Here is a 22,064-nt window from a genome sequence, read left to right on the forward strand (position 1 = left end):
GCATGAACTTCCTTCCTTTGTAGCCACATCTCCTCTACAGCTTCCGCTCCTGGCAGAACCTGCAGTAACAGCAGCCCTGGTGATGCAGGAGGGAGCAGGGCTTCTGCAGGATTCAACTATTGATGCCCCAGCTGATGAAGACCTGAAAGCCTCTTGTCTTTCTGCGTATTCAGTCCCCTCTATTTCATGCACATACCAATCTGAGTAGGTCAGAAAATTATCCTAACACTGGAAAAGAGATGTAGATAGGAGGAACCTACCTAAAACAGAGAACCATTGAGTAGGTGTGCATCGAGAACTGGGACTGGCCTAAGTCCCACATCTCACCTCCTTTGCACACCTAACTGTCCTTGACTGTGTAGAAGGTTTGTCTGTTTACATCCCTTTACATCTCTCTCTCCTTCTGTCCTTCTTTCTCACATATAGATTACCTGTTGCAACATGAAAGATAGTTCAACAGTCAACAGCCAAGCCTGTGTTCTGTTTGAGCTTTAGTGGCTTGTTTGTATGCTTTATCTAGCCCTTTGACACAAATAAATAGCCCTTGCTCAGTGTCTAGTCTTGCCTCTGCCTATACATAAATTTATTTCTCACCTCCCCTCTTTTTTTTTTACCTGAGTATTGAACTGTGAAAAGGAAATTATAGAAAACCCTTTAAAAAGTCAACTTCCCCTTTCCTCAACTCCACTGAAAAAATAAATGATCTGACACCATTTTCAGACTTTTTCTCTGCTGGCTTTTCCTCTACATGTTGGCACCGAGACCGTGAGATTTGTGAGCCCAGGGTGCATCCAAGCCTGCCACAAAACACCTGCTGTTTTATTCCATCTCTCTCCATGGGTACAGGCCAGCTCTGGGGGCAGCTGGTGCTCACTAATTTTGAGACACTTCTGATATAGGAATTACATTAGACTTCTATCTATTGAAATGTTTCTGTGAAAGAGTGTCCTAGTATAAAATGCTCTTTCTTAATTCCTGGAAGAATAGGTTAGTGTATCTACATGGAGAAAAACTTCCTCTCCTTTAAAGGAGAAGAGTTTTCAGTGGCATTTTGCTGTGGGAAATGTTGATTGCAGGTGGCTGTGCAGAAACAGCAACTGAGCAGGATCTTATGCCCACAAGCACTTTGGCCAATGACGATCCTAAATGAAGTACTCTGTGCTGAGTGCAGGTTGATCTATAGTGCAGTACATGTAGTTTAGGAGGATGCATTCCTGTGCCCTCCTGCCCCTCTCCTAGCTTAAGCATCTGCCCTGCAAAACCACCTGGGTACATTATCTCATGGCATCAGCCTCTTGTGCCCCGTTCCATCACAGATTTTATTACGTGGATAAATCTCTACTGGAGAGACCAGCCAAAGTTGTTTGTGTACTCTAAGCATAATTGGATACCCGGTCTCCAGAGATAAAAAATTAATGTGCTAACCTCAGTGTGCCTCGAAGCTGTCCTCCAGCTCCCCCACACAGTCATCTTTGAAACATTTTTATTTCCATCCAGGCAGGGGGCTGGCCATGAATAAATGACGAGAGTCAGCCCCTCAGTTGGAGATCAGCTGTTTGTTCCTCTCCACAAGCAGCATCAATTTGAAAAGCTACATCAGGCCTACTTTTTCCCTGCCTCAGTGCTGATCCTTGCTGGGACCATGGTGGGAGCTACTTCTGAATGCAAGGATGCATCAATGCCCACCTTGCAACAAGATACCCTGCAGCAGGTGCTTTTCAGTGAAAATATGTACCTTTGAGTTGACTTCTTAGTTGTTTAATCTGTTTGGGTTTTTTCTCTTTTCAGAGTTTGTTTTCATAAGGAAAAACACTCAAAATGCTAGCAGAAACAGTAGTGATTGGAGAGTTTGAACTGTATAAAGATTTCCCTTAAATCCTGTTTGCAGCTGTAAATTCTTGAGATTTTTGTGTGTGTATTTTGCAATGCTGAGTTAAAAAATAGATAGTTGTTTAGAGTTATGGCATAGTAGAAAATCCCAAACTCATCTGTGTAGAGGGAGAGCTAATCTGCAACTCACTTTTTTCTTTGTTTTGATTGGAGTAATGGGGTGGTTGTTTTGTTAATTTGGTGTTTCTTTTCTATACTGCCTGGACAGGGTCTAAAATGTTGCTCATGATGTGCAACTATCATTGAAGAGAAGCAGTGAGTGCTTCTCAGTAGTTTATGGGAAAATATTTCCAATCTGACCAATTGGTTTTTGAAGAATGTGTTGCTTCAGCAGCACATCAACTCTTGATTTAGGATTGTTTCATTTATGCATTTACATTTTTTTTCTTTTTCTGCTATTTTCCTGCTTTTTCTGCCATTTTTTCCCTACTCCATGTAGAATTTGAACCAAGTAAAATCCAAATGCTTTGACTGAATTTGAACTGAATAGGTATTCTCTGCCTTCTCACACTCCTCCAGTGAATCATTTCCAGATAAAAGCCTACAAGATGTTGCAGGGACCCAATTCATGGCACTGGCCATTCTCCCCTAAATACTGAGGGATGCTGCCAGATGGGACTGTATATTGGGCTCTACAATCTCTTCTGGAGGTGGGATATATTCCCTTAGGCAATGGGAATGATGTGTTTCAGTGGCCAGGTGCCAAGTCTCTAGAGAGGTACCCCTTGAAGTCAGGAATTCTTTATGTTAAGATGTCAGACCCTTTTTTCTGTCTTCCTGCTCTGTGTCTCCTACTGTTTATCACCATAAAAGCACTAGACAGTTACAATGTTTTACTCCTAGCAGTGGGCTTTTGACTGATGCTTTAGGTGTTCCTGCAGAAGAGTCTATAAGGTCAGTGCACAGAAATTCTATGAAATGCTGCCTTAAGGTGGAGGAACACTGATTCCCTAAATCTATTGAATCCAATCAGTTGATGCAGTATTTTCCTAGTTATACCTTCCAGCTACCTAGCTCACCTTCCAGCTCTTTCATTAGCTGTTTAACTTAAGGGCCACACTGATTCCTGTAAAAGAGATGATCAAATGATCTTCCTTTCCCCACATTTAGAGGCTTCCTCTGACTTTTACAGATGTACCTCCTTCTCCTAGCCCTTCTTGTAGTGCTCCTTGGCTGTGCTTCTCTTTGAGCAGGGGCTGTAGGAGAGGCAAACCTTTCAGCTAAAAGCTGTGCAAAAGCAACAGCTTCTTCTATCTCCACACTACCAGCTAACTCAAAAAAGTAGATAAAATCCAGTTTCTACAGAGACCTGGCAATACTTTGGGTGGGTGGTTTGCAGCACCTCTCAGTAGCATATCCTGCTTCTCCGGCTGCCAGCAAAGGGCATGCCCATCCCGTGCGGGGGAGTGCAGCGTGGGGAGCCGGAGCTAGTGGAGGCCATGGGGCTGTGCAGGCTGATTAGCAAGACTCTGGGAACAGAACACCAGCCGTTTCCCAGCGTTACACCCAAGTTCCAAGTGTGTTTAGTAGAAAACAGCACTGCATTGACACAGATGTGTCGCCTCCAGCCTGCTGCAGGGCCCTGTATCAAGCACCCCAACACTTCCCAGTTTTGGGCCAGCCAACATGCTTATCTCTGGTGCTAACAACAAAGTAAGTGACTGGCCATTTCCTCTCATTCAGTTTGATTTACACTTCTTCCTGGAAACCTGCAATGAAAAACCCATGCATTTAATTCACGGTGTGGAGTCCTCAGAAATGGCCGTGCACATCCCTGCCTGCCTGTGTACATGTGAGTGCACTTCAGCTGTGCACGGCCTGTTCCTCACCACACCAGCAGCTGTGTTCTTTTATTATTCCTTCCCAGGGCAGGGTCTAGCCTTGAGCATAGAAGCAGCTCCCCAGTCCATTCCCTGCCCCATCACTGTTCACTGCACCCAGCAATGATGGGGACAGAAGGGGATGCATGCCCAGCCAGCCATCTCCCTCCTCTTCCATCAAAGAAAGCCACAGAACGGGCACTGATTTTCTTTTGCCTTCTCCTTAAAGCCACGTTTTCATTTAATCATCACAGTGTAATTTCTCTCGTGAGCCTGCCGGCCCTGCACAGAGCCATTCCGAGCAGCAAGCGGAGGGGCTGTGCTGCGATTGCTTACACTGGAGAGCCGAGGCAGGCAGGTGGCAAGGCCAGGCTGCCAGCCGGGCCCACGGTCACCATGGAGACGGGCCAGTCCTGCCAGCCAGAAGCGCTGGCAGCCAGGGGAGCCAGGACGGGCACATGGACACACAGGCTGGGATTATCTGTCACCGAGGCCTCCAAGGGGCTTGACGACCTCAGGCACAGGCAATTGGCTGGCGTTCTCCTGCTCAGGCAGCCAGATATTGGACTTGCCTTTTTGCCAGGGAGAAAAAGGGAGGAGCTGGAAAGGAGAACTGGCCCCATCTCAGACAAAGAGTCTTGTAAATTAAACAAAAAACCCCAACAAACAAAACCCCAACAAAAAAGCGCAAATCCACCCCTTTCCCTCCATCGTGAAGTGCACTGGCTTGACGCAGGCCTACATGCAGGGTCCTGCGGTCTCTACTGTGCTCAGAAGATCCTTGTTAAAAACAGAGTAAATGGCCTGATTCAAAGCCTTTTGAATTGAATTGCAAACCTCCAGTGGGCTTTATTGGTTTTGGACCAAACCCAGAAGAAACAGGTAAGAGCCGGACAAAATGTGCTAGGAAAAATCCCTTTGTGAATGCGTATATCTCTGACGGTAGCCAATTCACCGTAATCATTGAAATAAATGATGCACAGCTCCACACCCAGCAGTGAGGCATGCACTCCATGCATTCTCCATCCCCTTCCCAGTAATGTGGATATGACAAAAAACAGGGATAAAATGCTGCCAAATCTAGATGCATATCTTAAATTATGGTTCAGTAATGTTCTGTATTACCTACAGGCTGAAGAAGTATGTGTGACATACATACTTCTTATTTCTTTTACCCTGGAACAGAAAACCAGTTTTTCTTTTAAGCACTGGTTCCACCTCCCAAGTTTTTGAAGACTGTGATCCAAATCATCAAAATAATTTCACTTAGAAATCAGAAAAATTGATAGATACAAGGTTCTATTTGTTTGGGGGTTTGTCTGTATATATTTAAGGGTCACATTTTGAAGAAAAACTATTTAAAATATCTTTTCTGTTTAAAAAACAGAGACAACGATTCCTTCTGATTGCTTCTGAACTTGCCTTCCATCCAAGATATTTTCTGCAGCCCTGAGAAACAGAAAACTTCTAATCTCTAAAAATTAGGGATTTTTATTGAGTCATGTGGCTCCAGGAGATGATGTAGAAAATAAAATTCCTTATTTCTTGATGTTGTTTCATTATAAGCACCTTGCTTTTATTATTAAACTGAAACTATGCGGAAGATAACTTACAGGGTTTTTGGTTCCTTGGGAGGGATGAAGGGAAACTAGAATTCTGTTTAGTGCCTCTGCCTTCAAAATTAGGAATGTGCAGAAGTTATTTTATATATTTAACTCAGTCAACTTGCTTAGTTTTCATATTTTGCCTACAGAACAAGGTTACTGTGTGATATACTACATAATTTATGTAATTTACTGAACTTACTTTGCCTACTGTGAATGATGATACCATATTTTAAGAAGTTCTTTATTCTGCTCAGCTTGTTATAGCTTGAAATTAACTTGATTAGGCTAAGAAGAAAAAAAAAGTTTCAGAATAAGTGCATACCAAATTTATTTGGAAATACTGACTTTATTTTCACTCTGCATCCTGTCTTCATGTGAATCACCTTTCAGGTTCAGGGGAGCTATTATTTGAACTGTGCACATCTTTCCACATCTCTCCTTAATTAATTTTAAAAGTATTTTAAAAAAATTGTATACTCAATTTTGGGGAAGATGTTGATGAATCCTGAAAACAACCCTAAGCTGAAATGGCAAGAGGCACGGATTTAAATGTACCTCCTATGAGCAAACTCTAGCTCAGGCAGTACTCAAAACTCCTCAGAGCTTTTGATCTGTTGTTGCAGTTTGCAATGTAAAAGAAAATCAGAAGAGTTTTGAGTAAGACAGGACAAGGCCATGGCTGGTTTTCAAGCCTTTGCTTTGAAACAGTTTCTAATTATGGTTCATATATTCATTTATGGGTGAGTTGTTTGGTTTTTTTTTACTGAATCCTTAGAGGGAGACACCATGATCTAAATGAGTCAACTTTCTGCTAGGGTTCTTGCCAGCTGATCTGTTTGGCTTAAAGTTGCACCTTCTACTTGTGGATTACCTTACGCAAAAAGTGAATACCTAGTTAATTACTATGTCTCAGATGAAAAGCAGCAACATAACTCCCTAGGAAATTAATTGTTTTTTCTTATGAATCCATTCCCATAGTTACTTTTGTAAGTAGTTTTATTGATTTAGGTGTGAGATTAGGGTCCAGCTTTTCCTGCACGATACCCTATTCATGAAGATTGCACATTAAATCTTGCCATTTTTCCTTTGTTTCGTAATTTCTTCATCATTTGTTAATGACAGTAAAATAGAACTAGAAACTCTGAGGATATATGCAAAAAAAAGTTCCTTTGAAAGTAAGAACACTGCTTACTGTCATCTGAAAATCTCTTTATTCTCAAACCTTCTGTTATTTAGCCTGTGACTTAATTCACTATATGGTTCTGATGAAGAAAATAAGCTTAAGTCATGTTTGGTTCTAGGTTTTGCACCTGTTAAAGCAAAAAAAACCCAAACCAAAACATTGAAGAGAATAACATTGCCTGGCTTGTTTGTCTCTAGATACATATCCTTTAAGATATCATTGATGTAACTTCAGGAATTTCGCCTCTGTCTATGACTTTTCAGGCCTGATATCTCTATCACACTCTACTGAGCCAGGTTAGTAAGTGAGCACACAGACATTCACATTAAAAATTAAATAAACTGGAACAAGGATGAAAAGAAAGTGGGAAAATGGAAAAGAAAGGACAGAGAAGAAAGAAGAGTGATCAAACCCTATGTTTATTCCCCTGACAATGGTCTGGAAGAATCCCTTTATCACACTCAACAAATACCCTCCACCTCTCCCACACACTGCAGATGAATTGATCAGTGTATGCATTTTTGAGTTCCCCTCATGCATTTCTAGTTTGACAGTCAGTAGATCTTATGGTCATAATCCATGCTGAAAAAAATTTAAGTCAGTATATGCAGAGTGTTAAATACACCATTATGAGCACTGTTAGAAGTGGAGCTCTTTCATAAGTCTGCTGGCTGGCACCCTGACTGCTTGTTTTTATTTGTGGCCTCACCACAGCATTTTTGTGTGTTTGAGAATAAGCCAGCCTACCACTCTGCCTCCAGCTTTCAGCTTTAAAATGCAATGCAACCTCACCATGAGACTTAATTAGGGTCCAGTACACTTTGGTTAGATTCAATGGCAAGAGAGGCTTTTGACCTCACTGAGGGTTAGTAATATGATCTTAATATCTGTAAGGCACTTTAAGACACTTGGATAAAAGGTAAAATAATGTAATAAGGAACAACAACAAAAGAAGTCACTGAATTCTGAGTTTGCTGAGTTTGCATTGCATGTGGCCTGTCTGTAGATGCAAAATAATATAAAGAGGTAATTACTTAACTTTTTCAAAAAGTGGCTGCAGTGGGAAATATAAATTCTAGGGAGGTCTGCTTTTTATACACAAAATATGTACCAGCAGCAACTTTATTATCATTTTGTTACAGCTCTTAAAATGAGCCGGTGTGCTAGACTTCCACCTGGTTCCTGTTCTTTTTTTTTGCTTATCTTGCATGAATGTATTAAATACCTTCTTGGAACAGACAAAATGCTAATTTAACACTGGGAGCTTCTCTCTTTTTTTGAGAGAGTTGGAGAACTGTCAACCAGGATCATTTCAGAGCAATGACTCCACTGTTTAGTAAATACTGTTTAGTATATACAGTCAGGATCTCCATGACCATGGAGGAAGACAGTGATGTATTTGCAGCCTTATGGGTTTTAATTTTCTTCTAAGTTTTACTTTACCTGGAATCTTTCAGTTACCAGTCTCTAAAAGTTCAGCTGATCAACATCTGTAAATAAATGAATAACTAGATGCACCCAAACCAGAAAAGCAGATTGAACTTGGAGGAAATTTTAAGTGTATGTCTTGGACTGCTACCAGAAGCCCTTTAGAATGTCATTGTTCTTTGGGGGAAATTTGAATGTGGACAAAAAGACCGTTAATAAAGGCTGTCGAAACATCTGTTAAAAATCTGCAAGTTACAAAATATGCATTAAAAAGATAATTAAATAGAGATGATACAGATTAAAGTTCTTCATTTTCTCTTTTGTATAATTCTTCAGGCAGTAGGCCTAGGCCAGGTATATCTACTGGTATATAACTGCATTTTTTTATGTTCAAAGAGAAGAAACAAAGACCAACCATTACCTCCACTCCCTTCCCCAGTTCATAATTAGAGTGTACAGGAAGATGTTTTCCCTCTCTGGAGAGCAGAGGAGGAAAATGGCAGTTGTGAGCAAGAAAAGGACATTTCTGTTCTGCTCAACTAAGAGGAATTAAGAAGACCTCTACCCTTCTCTTCTTCCAAAGGGATCTGCCTCCTCCTCTGCTTAAGATCAGTGTGTGTCTGCTCCTTTCCAAGTATTCCTAGCTGGAAAATAATAATATAATCTTGCTCATTTTTTCTTGAAAAAATTTTTAACTGCTGGTTGAGATGTCTGCCCCAGGCTCACTCTACACTTGTGCTGGGTGCTGGGGTAGTGTTGAACCCTTCCTGCTCATCCCAAGGGACATGATTGCTGCAGGGGACTTAAGTCTTGGGTGAAACATCCCCAAAAGGCTTTACCTGTGAATATTCAGGAGCTTTTGAACCAACCTTCTGACCAAGGACACCCTGCTACTTAGAGATTTTTTTTCCCCTAAAAAGCTACTTGAAATAGAACCAGTAAGGGAAACCTACCCCTTACATCTTCCCACTGTTTTTTGAGTTTTGGAGAGTCTTTTTCCCTTTATGAATTTGTATTTTGTGGGATTATGATGATGATTGCTGCCTGAAAAACCAAGTTTGGTTTACTGACAACATAGGTCTTATCCTGTGTTAGGGATTGCCTCCTATACCTGTATGTGTTACAAGTCCCTGAACTGTAGAGGCATATCTGGAAGCATGTCCTTGAGAAGGAGCAGCCTGGCTGGGATTAGAAAGGAAATAGTGAAGGCCAGTTCAGGCAAACCCTGGGTATACTTAAAATGGAGGTGGCTTATGCAGTTTACTTTTTGTTCTGATTGACAATGTTTTGGGAAGGCTGTGGCCTGCAAACTCACTGAGCTAAGTGAAGCAAAAAAAGGACATATCAAGGATAAGGGGCAAATGTGCAAGTGAATGCTCTTTTAGTAAATCTGATTTCTAACCCAACTACAGCCCAGAAAGGACCAGATGGGGTCATCATTCCCAATAACTACTGTGACTTCTGCCTCGGAGGCTCCAATATGAACAAAAAAAGTGGCCGGCCTGAGGAACTTGTATCATGCTCAGACTGTGGGCGCTCTGGTAGGTGACTCCTTCTTGCATCTTTCTTGTACAAAGGCATTTGTGTGATTTGGTTTTTGCACCTTCTGAAGATTTTGAAGAAAGGCAGCATATTTGGAAAGGGATAGAGGATGGAATCTTACCTCTGCTCTGTGTTTGTGGGAAAGGATCACTGAAAATTTTTATTTTATAAACCCCATTGTTGGATTCACATATTTAAGCTAATGGGGTCTTATGAAATAATGAGGTTTTAATGTATTTATTGGCTTTTGGGAACATTGGTACATGTACTAGTTGTTCTTCACATGGAAGGAGAAAATCTTATGACAATTCTACAGAATGGTCTCTGTCTTCAAATGCTGCAATTACAACTATAAATTACTTACAAGATTTATGAAAGTTGCATGACAAGCATTCCCATTGATTACACATTTCATGCATTTCTTCATCCAAAAAAGAAAGAGGGAGAAAATTACAGGGTAGGTATGGGGCTAGCTGTCAAGAATTATCCTCTTACAAGATGACTATCATTAGTTTTGTTTAAAGAGGTTTTTATTTCTCCCTTTTCTTCCCTTCTCCCTTTTTAAATGTAGGCAATTGTGTCTTTCCCATTCTGAGTTGTCTTTATTTCTGGGCTGTTGTTTTCTTCCTTCCTTTTTTTTTTTTTTTCCTTCCTTTCTCTTTTTTTTTTTTTTTGAAAATTTTATACCAGCTGAACAGTTATTTATAGCTAATGTAGGAGGTAGTGGTGGTGGTAGAGGGAACTGGGAGACCTTTAACTACATGTTCCAGCATTGGTCCAAGTTTCCACTTGTGATATTTTTGTATAGTGGTGATACTAGTGGTAATAAGATGGTCATATAGAAGTCTGAAAACCAAAGAGGCCTTGAAATTCAGTATGAATGCTGCTCCTTCTGTACTGTAGTCACTGAAAGATGTCTGTTGCTTCATGGCTGAAATGTGATGTGGAATGTTCTCATACCAAGGAAATGGCCTTTTTATGCTTCTGCTGAAATTCATAGTAAGCCTATTACCACCTTCAATGGGAGAACAATTAGATTCTCACTGAAATTGCCTTCTGCAGTTGTTGTGACCTCTGAAGATATTCTGAAATGATACTGGTCACCAGAGGATCAGTGGCAACTCTTCTGGTTTTCTCCAGGGGCATCCTTATTAATGTTGTGCAGTCAGAGACATGGACCTTTTAGTGTACACATGATTGCTTCTAATAACTGAAGGGGGAAGTCCTTGGGGTCTGTGGTGCCATCTTGGAAGATCATTTCCCTTCGCCTTGGTTGTTATATTTCCATATAACTAATTTCAGCATTTTCCTGATATGGCACAGTGAGATGGATCCATATTTTATTGCTACTTAAAACATTGCTATGGTGATTGTATCAGAATGCAACACAAATACGTTAATTCCCTTGATTCCTTAGTGTGATAGAACAAGTAGATCAGCCTGTAGCCTAAATTGTGCAAAATCAGTTCCATTAAATGCTATCCTTCTACAAATTCTGACCCGCTTGGGTCATTCATAGGGTCTGCAAGGCTGTGACTGATGTGTGATGAAAGTGATTAAGGTATAACCACACATTAATCTCTAAACTAAAACAATGAAACCTCTTTGGTGTCTGCCATCTTTCTCTTTTATAAAAATGGAGAACTTTTTCATTACACTGAAAGAGAGGTCATGGAAATTATATTGCTTCTTCTGTTCACAAAGTCAGTAAAATCACATTTCTACGATATGGTTTATCTGCCAATTATTTTGTTATATCCATTTTCTTTTTTGTGAACAGGATTTACTTCTTTCTGTCTCCAGCAATGCAGTGTACTTGTTATATGGCTGATTCCTGTAGCTGCAGCAGGGACCCCACAGTTGGTTGCTTAATGCCATGCTACTGGTTGTGAATGAAAAAACAGATGTTCCCTAAAATCTCACATTTCAATTTTGCTGGGGCACAAGAGATACCTTTTTCTCTACCTTCCCTAAAGAGGGAATTAGAAGGTCGTACTATTAATCACATAAAAAGTTTGACTGAGAGAGAAAACAAACCTCAATTTCACAGATTTCAGTATTTGACTTCTCTTTTTAGGAGTCTTCTTATGGTTGTTGCCGTTATTGATATTCTGTGTGGAGAATTTCCTGTTCTATCTTGAAAGTTGGATTAACTCACACAAATTTGAACTCTTCTGTGTTTCCCAAGATGGGTTACTCCTCATCTCAGTTGTTTTAGTTGTTGAACTGTATATATTAGTTTTGGGACTTTTTTTTATTTTTGAAGGACATGACATGAAATTTGTATTGAAGTATTGGTTAGGTTACTTTCACTTAGTCTTCAAAATGTATTTCATTTTGTCTACAGAGGAGGTTCTTTAGGATCAGGTGAAGAATGGAGATAAAAAGTAGTCCTGAGCTGGATGAGATATCTAGTGGCTTACATTTCTATAGCAGAAAATTTGTGACTGTTGATGCTGTTGTGCTTAGACTAACAGTGTGTCATTACTTACATGGTCTAAAAATATATAAAAATCGATCTAAGTAATCACGAGGAAATATTTTACTGTCTTTTGAAGAGAGGAAAACATGATTAACCCTTTCGCTGCTGTAGCTATGGGCACCTGTGGTGTTTGTAGATTTTTTTTCTTGGAAAGAGAAACTGATCCTTTATTATTTTTCTTACTGCAGTTCTACCTATGCTGTGTTGTTGGGGTGCGCGGGCACATACAAGCACACATCTATGAGCTTGATAGTCTGACTTGTTTAATGATAATGAAAATGATGAAAAAAATGATGATGATGATGATGCCTGTTGCTTAACCCATGTGCTGATATATTCATCATACATGTCAGCTCATTTGGGAAGAGAAGGCAGGAGGGACGAAGCAGCGCCAGCACGCACTACGGAGGACTTGTTCGGTTCCACGTCAGAAAGCGACACCTCGACCTTTCATGGCTTTGACGAGGATGATGCAGAAGAGCCTCTCTTGAGCCGAGGAGGTGGCTGTGGTGGCAGGTCTCCCTCTGCAGACAAAAAGGGCGGCTGCTAAAATAACTAAAAAGACACAGAAACTCTGAGCTGTCCTTTTCACTACTAAGACTATTATTACCTTTTTATTTTTCTTTTTAATTTTAGGTCCTCTTGGGTTTTTGGTTGGTTGGTTTTTTTTTTTCTCCTCACCCCTTTTTTTTTGTTGTTATTTTTGTTATGTTTTCCCTGTGGGGTGTACACTGAAAGCACAAACATTTAAAGCTCTTGACAACTGCTCTGAAGAGACAGAAGGTTTTTGATTTTCCGGGGGGTTTTTTCTTTTTTTTTTTTTTTTTTTTTTAATTTTAATTTGGTTTTATCCCACCTCCCCTCCTCTTCTTTCTCTGGAAACATAAAAAGTGGATTTAATATTTTTTTTAATAGTGAGCAGAGTTGATTTTCTTGTCTTTTAATATATATATCAGCAAACCACAAAAATACAGATGGGTTGGAGAACAGACAGCAAACCCAAATAGTTTTTTTTAATTATTATTATTATTTATATATTCTATGTATTATTAGAAAAACTACTTTTTAAATAAAAAAATAGAAAAAAAAACAACAAAAAAGCAATGGATGTCTACTTGATAATAGAAGTTTCTAGAGAACCACTGTGGGTGGACTATATCAAGGGACAAGGAAACCCTTGATGTGATGGCTTCTGCATTTTGAGATTTTGCACTTACTGTAGCATGTGAAGTCTGGCTCTTCTCATACATCTGCTATGCTACAGCCTGAAAATACAAGCAGCATCATTGAAGACCATGGCCTTGGGGAACACATTTCCATCTCCTTTGGACACCTTTACACTCAATAGATCTCCTCCTCCCTGCACCCTTTCATGTCTTCTCCACGTGTTCTACTTTTTTTTTTCTTTTCCTTCACCTTTCACTTGATGGAGAGCAATTTCCAAGCATAGGGATGGAATATGAATGGCAAGTCATAGACATCACAGACGAAACAAAAGGAGGAGCAGAATCCTGGAAGAAATTACATGGAAAAATACCTCACCTATACTTTTCTTTCCATTTTTAAATTTCAATTCACAGCATTTTTTCCTGTGTTACCCTGTTTTTTCTCTCTGTAGTGTCTCACAAGACACTTTATTTGCTTTTTAATAGCTTCTTTTGAAATAAACCAAAGCAATACTAATTAAAGTTCCAAGGGCAATGGAGAAGAGAGTGACTCCCTTCCCAGCGACTTTCCCAGAAAGGAGGAAACATACGGCAGGATTTGAAAGGTATGTCCGAGCTGAAATGTCTTTCACTCAATTGTGAAATTTCTTGCTCTGGCTTTTCAGCAGACCTCTGACTGAGCTTTGTTGTAGCAGCAAGTCCCATGGATTATATTGTATTTTAAGTCTGTGACACATTCATGCCCCTGGTGAAGCTAATGGAAGTTTTCTGAGAGCAGGATCCAGACTTGTGTACATTCAGAAGTGATGCAAAACGAGTCAGTGTGTAGCTATGTTCTGCTGTCCTAGTGCAGGCAAAAATCTCCCGGGGGCAGGGGCAAGGTTAAGTTCTAAAGATCTCTTTTTACTGATGTAAATAATGCAAACAGGGTGAGATCATGACCTGATTTAGAGCAAAGGCAAAAGAGACATTGCTCTGGACAGTGCCTAATCCTTAAACTGGGTGTGTGTTATTGATACCAGAGTAAAAGTCTTAACCTTGCAATAAAGAATTTGGATATGTACAATGAAAGAAGCCAGGCCAAAAGGACTCCATTTTTCCTGCTTCTTTGCTAGGGTAGCCTGTCTGTGAGAGCAATTTTAACTCCCTCCCCTACCTTCCAGCCTTGTAGAAAAAAGAGAAATAATTCAGCCTCTTGATTTTTTTATTGTTCTCTTTAGACATGGAATGAGCAGTGACCAAATTCTGCTTCTAAGTATACAGGCATAGATCCAGAATATAAGCTAACTGATGTCTAGATTACATTAATAATCTGCCTTCAGGATGCTGTTGAAAGCATTACAAATACCTCTGAATGTGTATACCAAAGAACAATGCATGCCAGAGCCATGCACACTTGCCAGGAGAAAGCCTTCTTTAAGCTTTCCCCATTTTGATAATTCTTTTCTGTTGCTATTGTGTTTCTCCTGATTTATTATAATCAATCAAGTGTCAAATCAATTATATTTTGACATAATGTTGTCAATGAGAAGTCTACTTTAACTGATAAAAACATTCATTTCTTCCACAACCAATCCTTTCTTTCCTCTGAAATAGTGCAAGATAAATAGATAATGTTTTACTACTCTATCTAGTAAAGCTCATTCCTTGCAGCACCTGGATTAGGTAGCTGAAACCTACCCAAGTACATCTTTCTGAAGAATTTCCATCACTGTATAAACTGCAGAACAGGCATACTGTAAATGGAGTTTTTCAAAGTGGAGTCCTTAACATTGTCTTTTGTGAACCATGCCTAACGCATTCTGGGCTCTTTTGGAACACAAACAATAATCAGATGCCCATAATTCATTAAGTCTTGACTTAGTTTCACAAATGCAGTTACTATAACAATGCATACAGTCTTAATCCTTTCGCAACCAAACCACCCATCTTTGTGACAACTGGGTAGCACAGTACCCTCAGAAAGAAGCCACAACAGCTCACAAAGTGCATAAAAATTGCCAGCTGGCATTTATTGCAGATAGCATAGAAAATATGCTCACAGTTATTTATGTCATTAATGTGTATATGGATGCTCACCCATTCAATGTAGTCCTGAGAGATCAAGTAAGGTAACATTAATTCACTTTTATGGACTGAGAGTAGTTCTTGGATTCCTCAAGATGCTTTATGAGATTGAGATAAGCAACATGAGTTTAGTCCAGCAGGCTGAGAAGTGTGGTACTGACCATAGGAAGGCATTGATCACAGCAAGGAAATTAGGATGTAGAGCTGGAAGCTAAAAGAGTACTTGTATAAGCTAGGTTGTAAAGCAATGTTAATGGTGAATATTGCATGGAGTGATGATAAGGAAATTAAATATTCGCAGGATATGTAGTGCTGGAGTGAAGGCTGGGAACAGGGAAAGAAGGTTGGTAGCTCCTAAGTAGGAGGAAGATGAAAGCAAAGGGGTTGCTCCACAGGACCCTCTCATGAGGGGAAGATGACAATGCTAACGAGGCAGAAAATATAGAAGAGAAGGGTGCATACGTGCAATTAAGAAAGAAAAAAAAAAAAAAGGATTCTGACACTAGCATAACCAGTTCAGAAATGAGAGAACTGCACAATATCAATTGTATCTTAAAGAGCATGTAGGTCCCAAACCAAACTAGGGAGGCATAAAAGAAGTTTACAATGTGGACTCTGTATTGTAACAAAAATTTATCTTTGAAATCAGAAAGAATTGTGATGCTCTTTAATCCCCAGTGATTTCAGCAGTTCAATGAAACTTTCTTTTCTTCATAAATTCTTCAAAGGTGTAGCCCTTTAACTAATCACAAACCTGGCTGTTGCAGTTCTCCTCCAAAGATGTTCTTATTACAGAAAGGTTGGCACAAGGCTGTCCAAAGATTCTCCTGAAACACATGCTTCCAACAGACCATGTACCAAAATAAGACAACCCCAATGTGAAACGTGAATAAAGGAATGTTTCATTTCAAGCCCTTAATGCAGACTTTTCTGTGTTTAATCATATAGGCTATCTCCTCAGGCACCTTTCCACTGCTCCATATTAAAGGATCATAGAAAACACATAGTTTCCAGAATCTTCCTCTGCTAACTCTGATTCATAGATGGGAGCAGGAGAATAAAGGAAGTGGCATGCTGCTTAAGCAGCTGATAAGGGAGAAGAAAGGCTACATGGAGTGGGCACTGAGCCTATTCCCTTTTGAGACATTTAATTAGTTGAAATTTCAGTAGGGACAGACCTCAGCTCTGTCATGAAAACAGTATAAATTTCAAGCATGATCATATACATTGAGAAAATTTTAAGCAAATACAGGGTTCTGGCATAAAAGTTAAAAAGTAGACGGAGAACCAGGCACATGGTGGAAGTGGAATGGAACTGAAATCCGACTTGCTTCACTTTGCATCTCTTCCCTTCACCTAGACACTCCCCAGTTTTGTGGGCTGGATATTTTTTTCTTGAATATGTAATGGGGCCTGGAATAACACTATATGTATGTGGTAAGGTCATAAATGATGAGCCTAGGCTGCTGAAACAAGGGCCAGAGAGAACTTTACCACTGACTTCAGAAGGATTACCACTGGGCTTTCTTAGCTATTGCTTTTATTGAATGAAACCTCCCTGTTAATATGCTTGCTGGTATGGTGTAGACAAGCTCTGAGATGGCCATTTGTTTCAGCAGAATGTGTTATTAGAGTCCCCTCCCCGCATTGTTTTGCCTTTGAGCTTTTACATTAGTTATTCATTTTGAGTTCCAGTTTGCCATTTTACAGACCTCAGCTTAGGCTCTTGATTGAAGACAGAGACTCAGTTTGCTGCCAGCTGATGCATGGAGCAAACATAAACTACACCCAGAGTCAGAGCCCGGACAATGCTGGGGCACCACTGTGTTCTCTCCTGCCTGCTTTGCCTTTCTTTGGTTAACTCTTGCAATGATATTTTGAGATGGGCCCTGAAATAATAGTTCAAATACCATGAAACGATATAGTTTTCAAAGCCTGGCTCTTCCTGCAATTTGCCTTTTCCCCATGGCAAACAGTTTCATTGAATCAAATCCTCAAGCAAACATTGTACTGACCCCACTGGGAGTCTTCTTATAAAAACTGTAAAATCTGCCCATTGTGTTTTTTGATGCAACATATGTAGATGTTTCCAATAAGCACTGATTTAATATTCTACTTTTTTTTTTTTCTAATTTATATTAAATTTGTAGCTATAAGTAAAGTATGAGGGCACATGCATGAGTTCATGCTCACAGGGCATTGTTTTGACAAATCTCACAGTGCAGGAATTCAGCTGAGATGAGTTTTTGCTGACTAAGCCATTACAATAAACCCCACCAATCCTTATTCTCTTCTACCAGTGTTGAAAAAAACCCAACCTGTATAAATATCATAGAATACTAAAACTGAGTCAGAACTATTTTCGTGTCCCTGTCTATGAATGCTAAGTTGTTAAATTCAGAGAAGACAAGTTGTAATAACATTTAGAAAAAAACCCCAGATCTTGAGATTTCCAGGCCTGATAGCTCTATTAAGTGGATGCTGCCAGCTCATACCTTTGACTTATTCCTTTGGTCTCTGGCAGCTCCTAAGATTTTGTAGCCTTCATGTAGCCTAGAACTGATATGAGAAATGTGGGAAGATATGGGAAGAGGCACATGCATTTTGTGGAAATAAAGATTATTTTATTTGCTATCTAATCCTGCTCAGGATCTTAGCAGTATGTAACTTAATCAATTCATGGAATAAATGCAATGAAAAATGCAATCTTTCATTCTTTCCAGAAGTTATTGCATTGCTGACACCCCATGTGTATCATTTAGACTTTTGAAAATGTCTTTTCTGCCATGCTGTATATGTTTGTGGCTCCCTACAAATAATTAGCAATAGATCAAGGTAATTAGAACAGGATTTCATAAGGAAAGGTCTTAACCTCTTCAGTAGAGACAGCTATCTAAGCTGAATGATGAGAGTTATTTAATAATGTTCCCCATAAGAAAGATTTACAGTGTTCAGTGCCTTTCTTGTGGATATGATTTTTCTTATCCTGTTTGTTTGCTTTGTTCATTTATGGCTTCCACAATCAGTTGAAACTGAGTCTGTTGGGCTATATTTTCAAGGAACTACAATGCAAGCAATGTTGGAAGTTTGGTTTGTGCTGTTACTATTTTTTCTGAACACACACTTTTTTGTCTGCTTGAGTTTGTTTAGTTTTACTTTGTATTGCCTTTCTCTCTGCAGTCAACCCTGCCCTCATGGATTTCAGCAGCCTTCAAGCAAGACATTTCAGAAGAAGACTGAGAGAAGCCCTGATGCTTTGATACTTCTTTCCTTGCCCTGTCTCCTCCATACCCGAGTTCCATCTGGCACAGGAGCCTGGACTGAGGGAAGTTGGCTGCCGACTGTGGAGAGAAGTTCTGGGGATGCCCTAAGCTGGTGCAATACAAAGAAGTTTTTTGAAGTCTTGATTTCACTTTCTCTTAAGTGTGTGTATAAACCCAGGTCAGACTGGAATTGATCAACAGTAGAACTGACTGAAAGACAAACAAACTGAAAAAAGACAACTATTTTATTTATTTCGATATTTAAGAAAGAAGTGCTGAAGTTGCACAGTATTTTTGTTTGAAATACATTTTACTTCAAATTTTAAATGCAATTTTGTGAAGACATGAAATTTTAAAAAGCACTTACTGTAAAATAAAGACTGAATATTTACTTTAAAGAAAAAACTTTTTTTAAATAATGAAAATAAAGGTCAACTCTGCTCTCTCTTACTTTTAAGAAGCCATTCATACATGTGCTGGGTATCTTTGTTTTTTGAAAATTGGATGTGGTAAGTGAAGATTGTTCTGGTTTATTTTCTTCTTAATAATAATATCCTGTTAGATGCTTAGAACTTACTTTGCTGTACTGTGTTAGGCACAAATCTGAACAAAAACTGTTGGAGTAGCAAAGACCAGGCTCAGTGGTTGAATTTTTTTGTAACCAGATTTTGTGTCCATTTCAAAGGACTGTCTTCTCCCAGTAGGATTGATGTGTCTCTTTTGCATGGTAAAAGAGATTTTCTTTTGAGCAACTCTGTGAAATACTTCTGCTGAAAGAGGGGCTTTAAGAATTGAAAACAATTCTGTCCACTTTTGTATTATTTTTTGCTTTGGTAAATCCACAGCTGATTGTGAGTTTGTTGTAAGGGAAGTATCTAAACGTTAGGTGCTCTTGGCATGGATCTTGTTGTCAAGGATGATGTCATGTGTAGAAAACTTGTGCACTTCAGCCCATTCTGAAGTGGTAGTGGACTTTGAAAAACATAGAGGTGCAACTACGCGTCTGCAATAAGCAAGGGGTACTATGCAGGAGAAAAATACGAGTTCCCCAGCTGCAATCCTAAATTGTCCTGTGAGGCAGCGGGGAGGGATGGTCACATCCCAAATTCTGAGTCATTATGCATTTTCCCAGTGAAAAAGGCATTCTTCTCCATGCAAGCACCGGAGGGTTTTGTTGGCTGCCAGATCTGCTCACAGTGGATAGCACAGGTCTGTTCAGCGTCACGTGTGATGCACTCTGCTAGGGATGTAGGATAGCCTTGTATTCTAGGAGATGAGTATTGGACTTGGCTCTGTCTGGCACCCCATGTTACAGAGGAGAAGCAAACTGAGGGCAAACCACACCATCAATGATTGGGATTGACCCTCAGGGTACAGGCAGAAAAAAAGTGGTTTTGTTAACATGGCTTACTTTGGCTTTCAGAATGAAAATAACTATGTCTGCAAAAATGCATGCTGACTAGGTGAAGCTGACAGAAAACCTGATACTGTTGTGTGTGTTGTGTTTTCTGTACACCCAGAACACAAACTCACATCACTGAGAGCTTTCCATGTGACAGCAGCAGCAAATTGTTCACTCCCTTTCCCATCTTCCACTTCTTCCCTGATTAAAACATAAATTAAAAAATAACCATGTAAGGTAGTCCTGCTCCAACTAAATTCAATGAAAATTTGTGTCCTAATTGGGTTCTTTAGCAGGATAGGTTTGCTTTGCTCATGTTGTTGGTTTCTAAACTTGCAATGGGGAACTGCCTCTAGAGAAAAAAAAAATAAATTTTCATTTCATCAAAATATAAGACGCACAATTGTAATGAAGATTTGAAAACTGTAGGGTCTGTGTTCAGTTTGTGTAATATTCCTTCTAAATAAAAGTTCTGCTTCCAGCATCCCTACTGTATATTCCTCTGTAAATATTACTTTCCTGAAGCAATTCCACAGTCTTTTTTAGTGCAAATAATCTTCTTTTAAAAAGACATTGTTGAGTAACATATATGTACATTTACTTTTCTAAGCTCTCCATTGTTTATAATACTCTCTTTGAAGCTTAAAATAAAACTTCCTCCTCTATTGATTTTGTTTCCCTTTTCCATTTTGTAAATTATGGCTTTTATCCCTGGATTTTGTTTTGTATTTCCTAATGAACCATGACATTAACCAGGAATTATCTTAATTTTTCTCTTTTACTTCCTCTTCTCCATTCATTGGACTGCAGAAAATGGTCCTGTTGCTTGCTGTAGTGAAGGTAGGCAGGAAATAAAAAAGTGTTTCTGTATAGGACTCATGGTAAGAGAGCTTTCTATCATTTGGTGATAATAGAGAATCTTCCTAAATGTCTTTGTATTTTAATAGCCTTCTTAATGAGATTAGTAGAGTTGCATTAAGGTAGTTTGCAGTCAAAGGCGGAGTCTAAGCTATATGATAGCTGTTTGCATAGATTTTAGTGACATTGCCTTAAGGAATCTTGCCCCTATGTATCCTGTTTCCAGTCCAGTGACTGAAGTAACTGGAAGCTGTGGTTCTCTTTGCATTTCACAGTGCTGGCATGAACCTTCCCTTTCCCCTTACATGTATTAGGTTAATGATATGGCTGTATAGAATGAAAAGAGAAAGAGGAAATACTGTTTCAGGTTATACGCTATCTTTCTAGGAAACTCTGTGTGTGATCTCTTCACTAATGTGTTATTTTTTATAAAGCTCTGTTATACAGATGGCCTCCTACCTGCCTGATTCTTAACATCTGTGTGACAGACTGTGTGTCTTTGTGGCAGATAATTAACTATTCTTGGTCTTCTTTTATAGCCTTTCCCTATAATTTTTTTTATTTTTCACAGGTGTAATTTAAATTTCCATTAGTATTTTGGCTTTCCACTCTTTCTTTGAGTCAATACAACTTAAAAACTTCACTGCTTGCATTCATACCTTATCTTTACCTGTGCAAGGCCTTTGGCTGATTCATTGGAGCAAGAAGGAAACAAAAAGGAAGTTTCAGCTACCTTTTCTGTCACTGGGCTCTTTGCAACCTGTTTGGGATCTGATAGAGCAGCTTGTGGACTCCTCAGTGGATTGTCCTCAGCTGTTCTGTGGGTAAAAAATCTTTCCTTCCTTTTCACTTGTGCACTGGGCACCAGAGGCAGCTGAAAAGGTGGGGCAGGTGCCAACTATCTCTGAGCCATGCTGAGAAGGCAGCTGTGCTAGTCTTACAGTGCACACAGAGGGAGCAGATTGTTGCTTTCATAGCCTCCCCTTAGATTCTTCCATTTTCCCATTGTGATTTGATCTCAGATATTCCTACAGATGTCTGAGTTGCAGGCTTAGAGAACTTCTTTCTCATAAGGATTTCATAGGAATGGGTAATCTTTTCCTACCTGAAAACTGAGAAAGGAGGGGAGGGTTTGTGATGGCTCCTGGTCAGTGCTGATGTTTCTGTTCTTCTCTAGGCTCCTCTTGAGCTTTCTGCTGTGCTGGAGAGGACAGAGAGACCTTGGACTGAGGGCAAAGCTGAATGCATGACAAGGGTGGGGAGGGAGGAAGGAAGGAAGGCAGGAAGGAAGGCAGGCAGGAAGGCAGGAAGGCAGGAAGGAAGGCAGGCAGGAAGGCAGGCAGGAAGGAAGGCAGG

At 39.7% G+C, this 22,064-nt stretch overlaps 1 protein-coding gene across 9 annotated transcripts in view; it reads left to right on the top strand.

Moving 5' to 3' along the window:
- The window catches only part of DPF3 (double PHD fingers 3), a 100,547-nt gene that overhangs the window by 48,848 nt on the left and 29,635 nt on the right, over positions 1-22,064 (top strand). For 4 of the 9 annotated variants that reach the window (XM_019007003.2, XM_019007004.2, XM_019007005.1 and 1 more), the window contains one exon: positions 9,341-9,469. In XM_019007003.2, the coding sequence (XP_018862548.1) occupies positions 9,341-9,469 (129 nt within the window). Of the gene's footprint in view, positions 1-9,340; positions 9,470-12,305; positions 12,804-13,604; positions 13,724-18,365; positions 20,619-22,064 lie in introns of those variants that run through there. The other 5 variants (XM_015630962.3, XM_015630963.2, XM_019007001.1 and 2 more) reach the window with 3 other exon arrangements.

Source organism: Parus major, chromosome 5 (genome assembly GCF_001522545.3).
Source record: "Parus major isolate Abel chromosome 5, Parus_major1.1, whole genome shotgun sequence".
In the NCBI taxonomy this organism is placed as follows: domain Eukaryota; kingdom Metazoa; phylum Chordata; class Aves; order Passeriformes; family Paridae; genus Parus; species Parus major.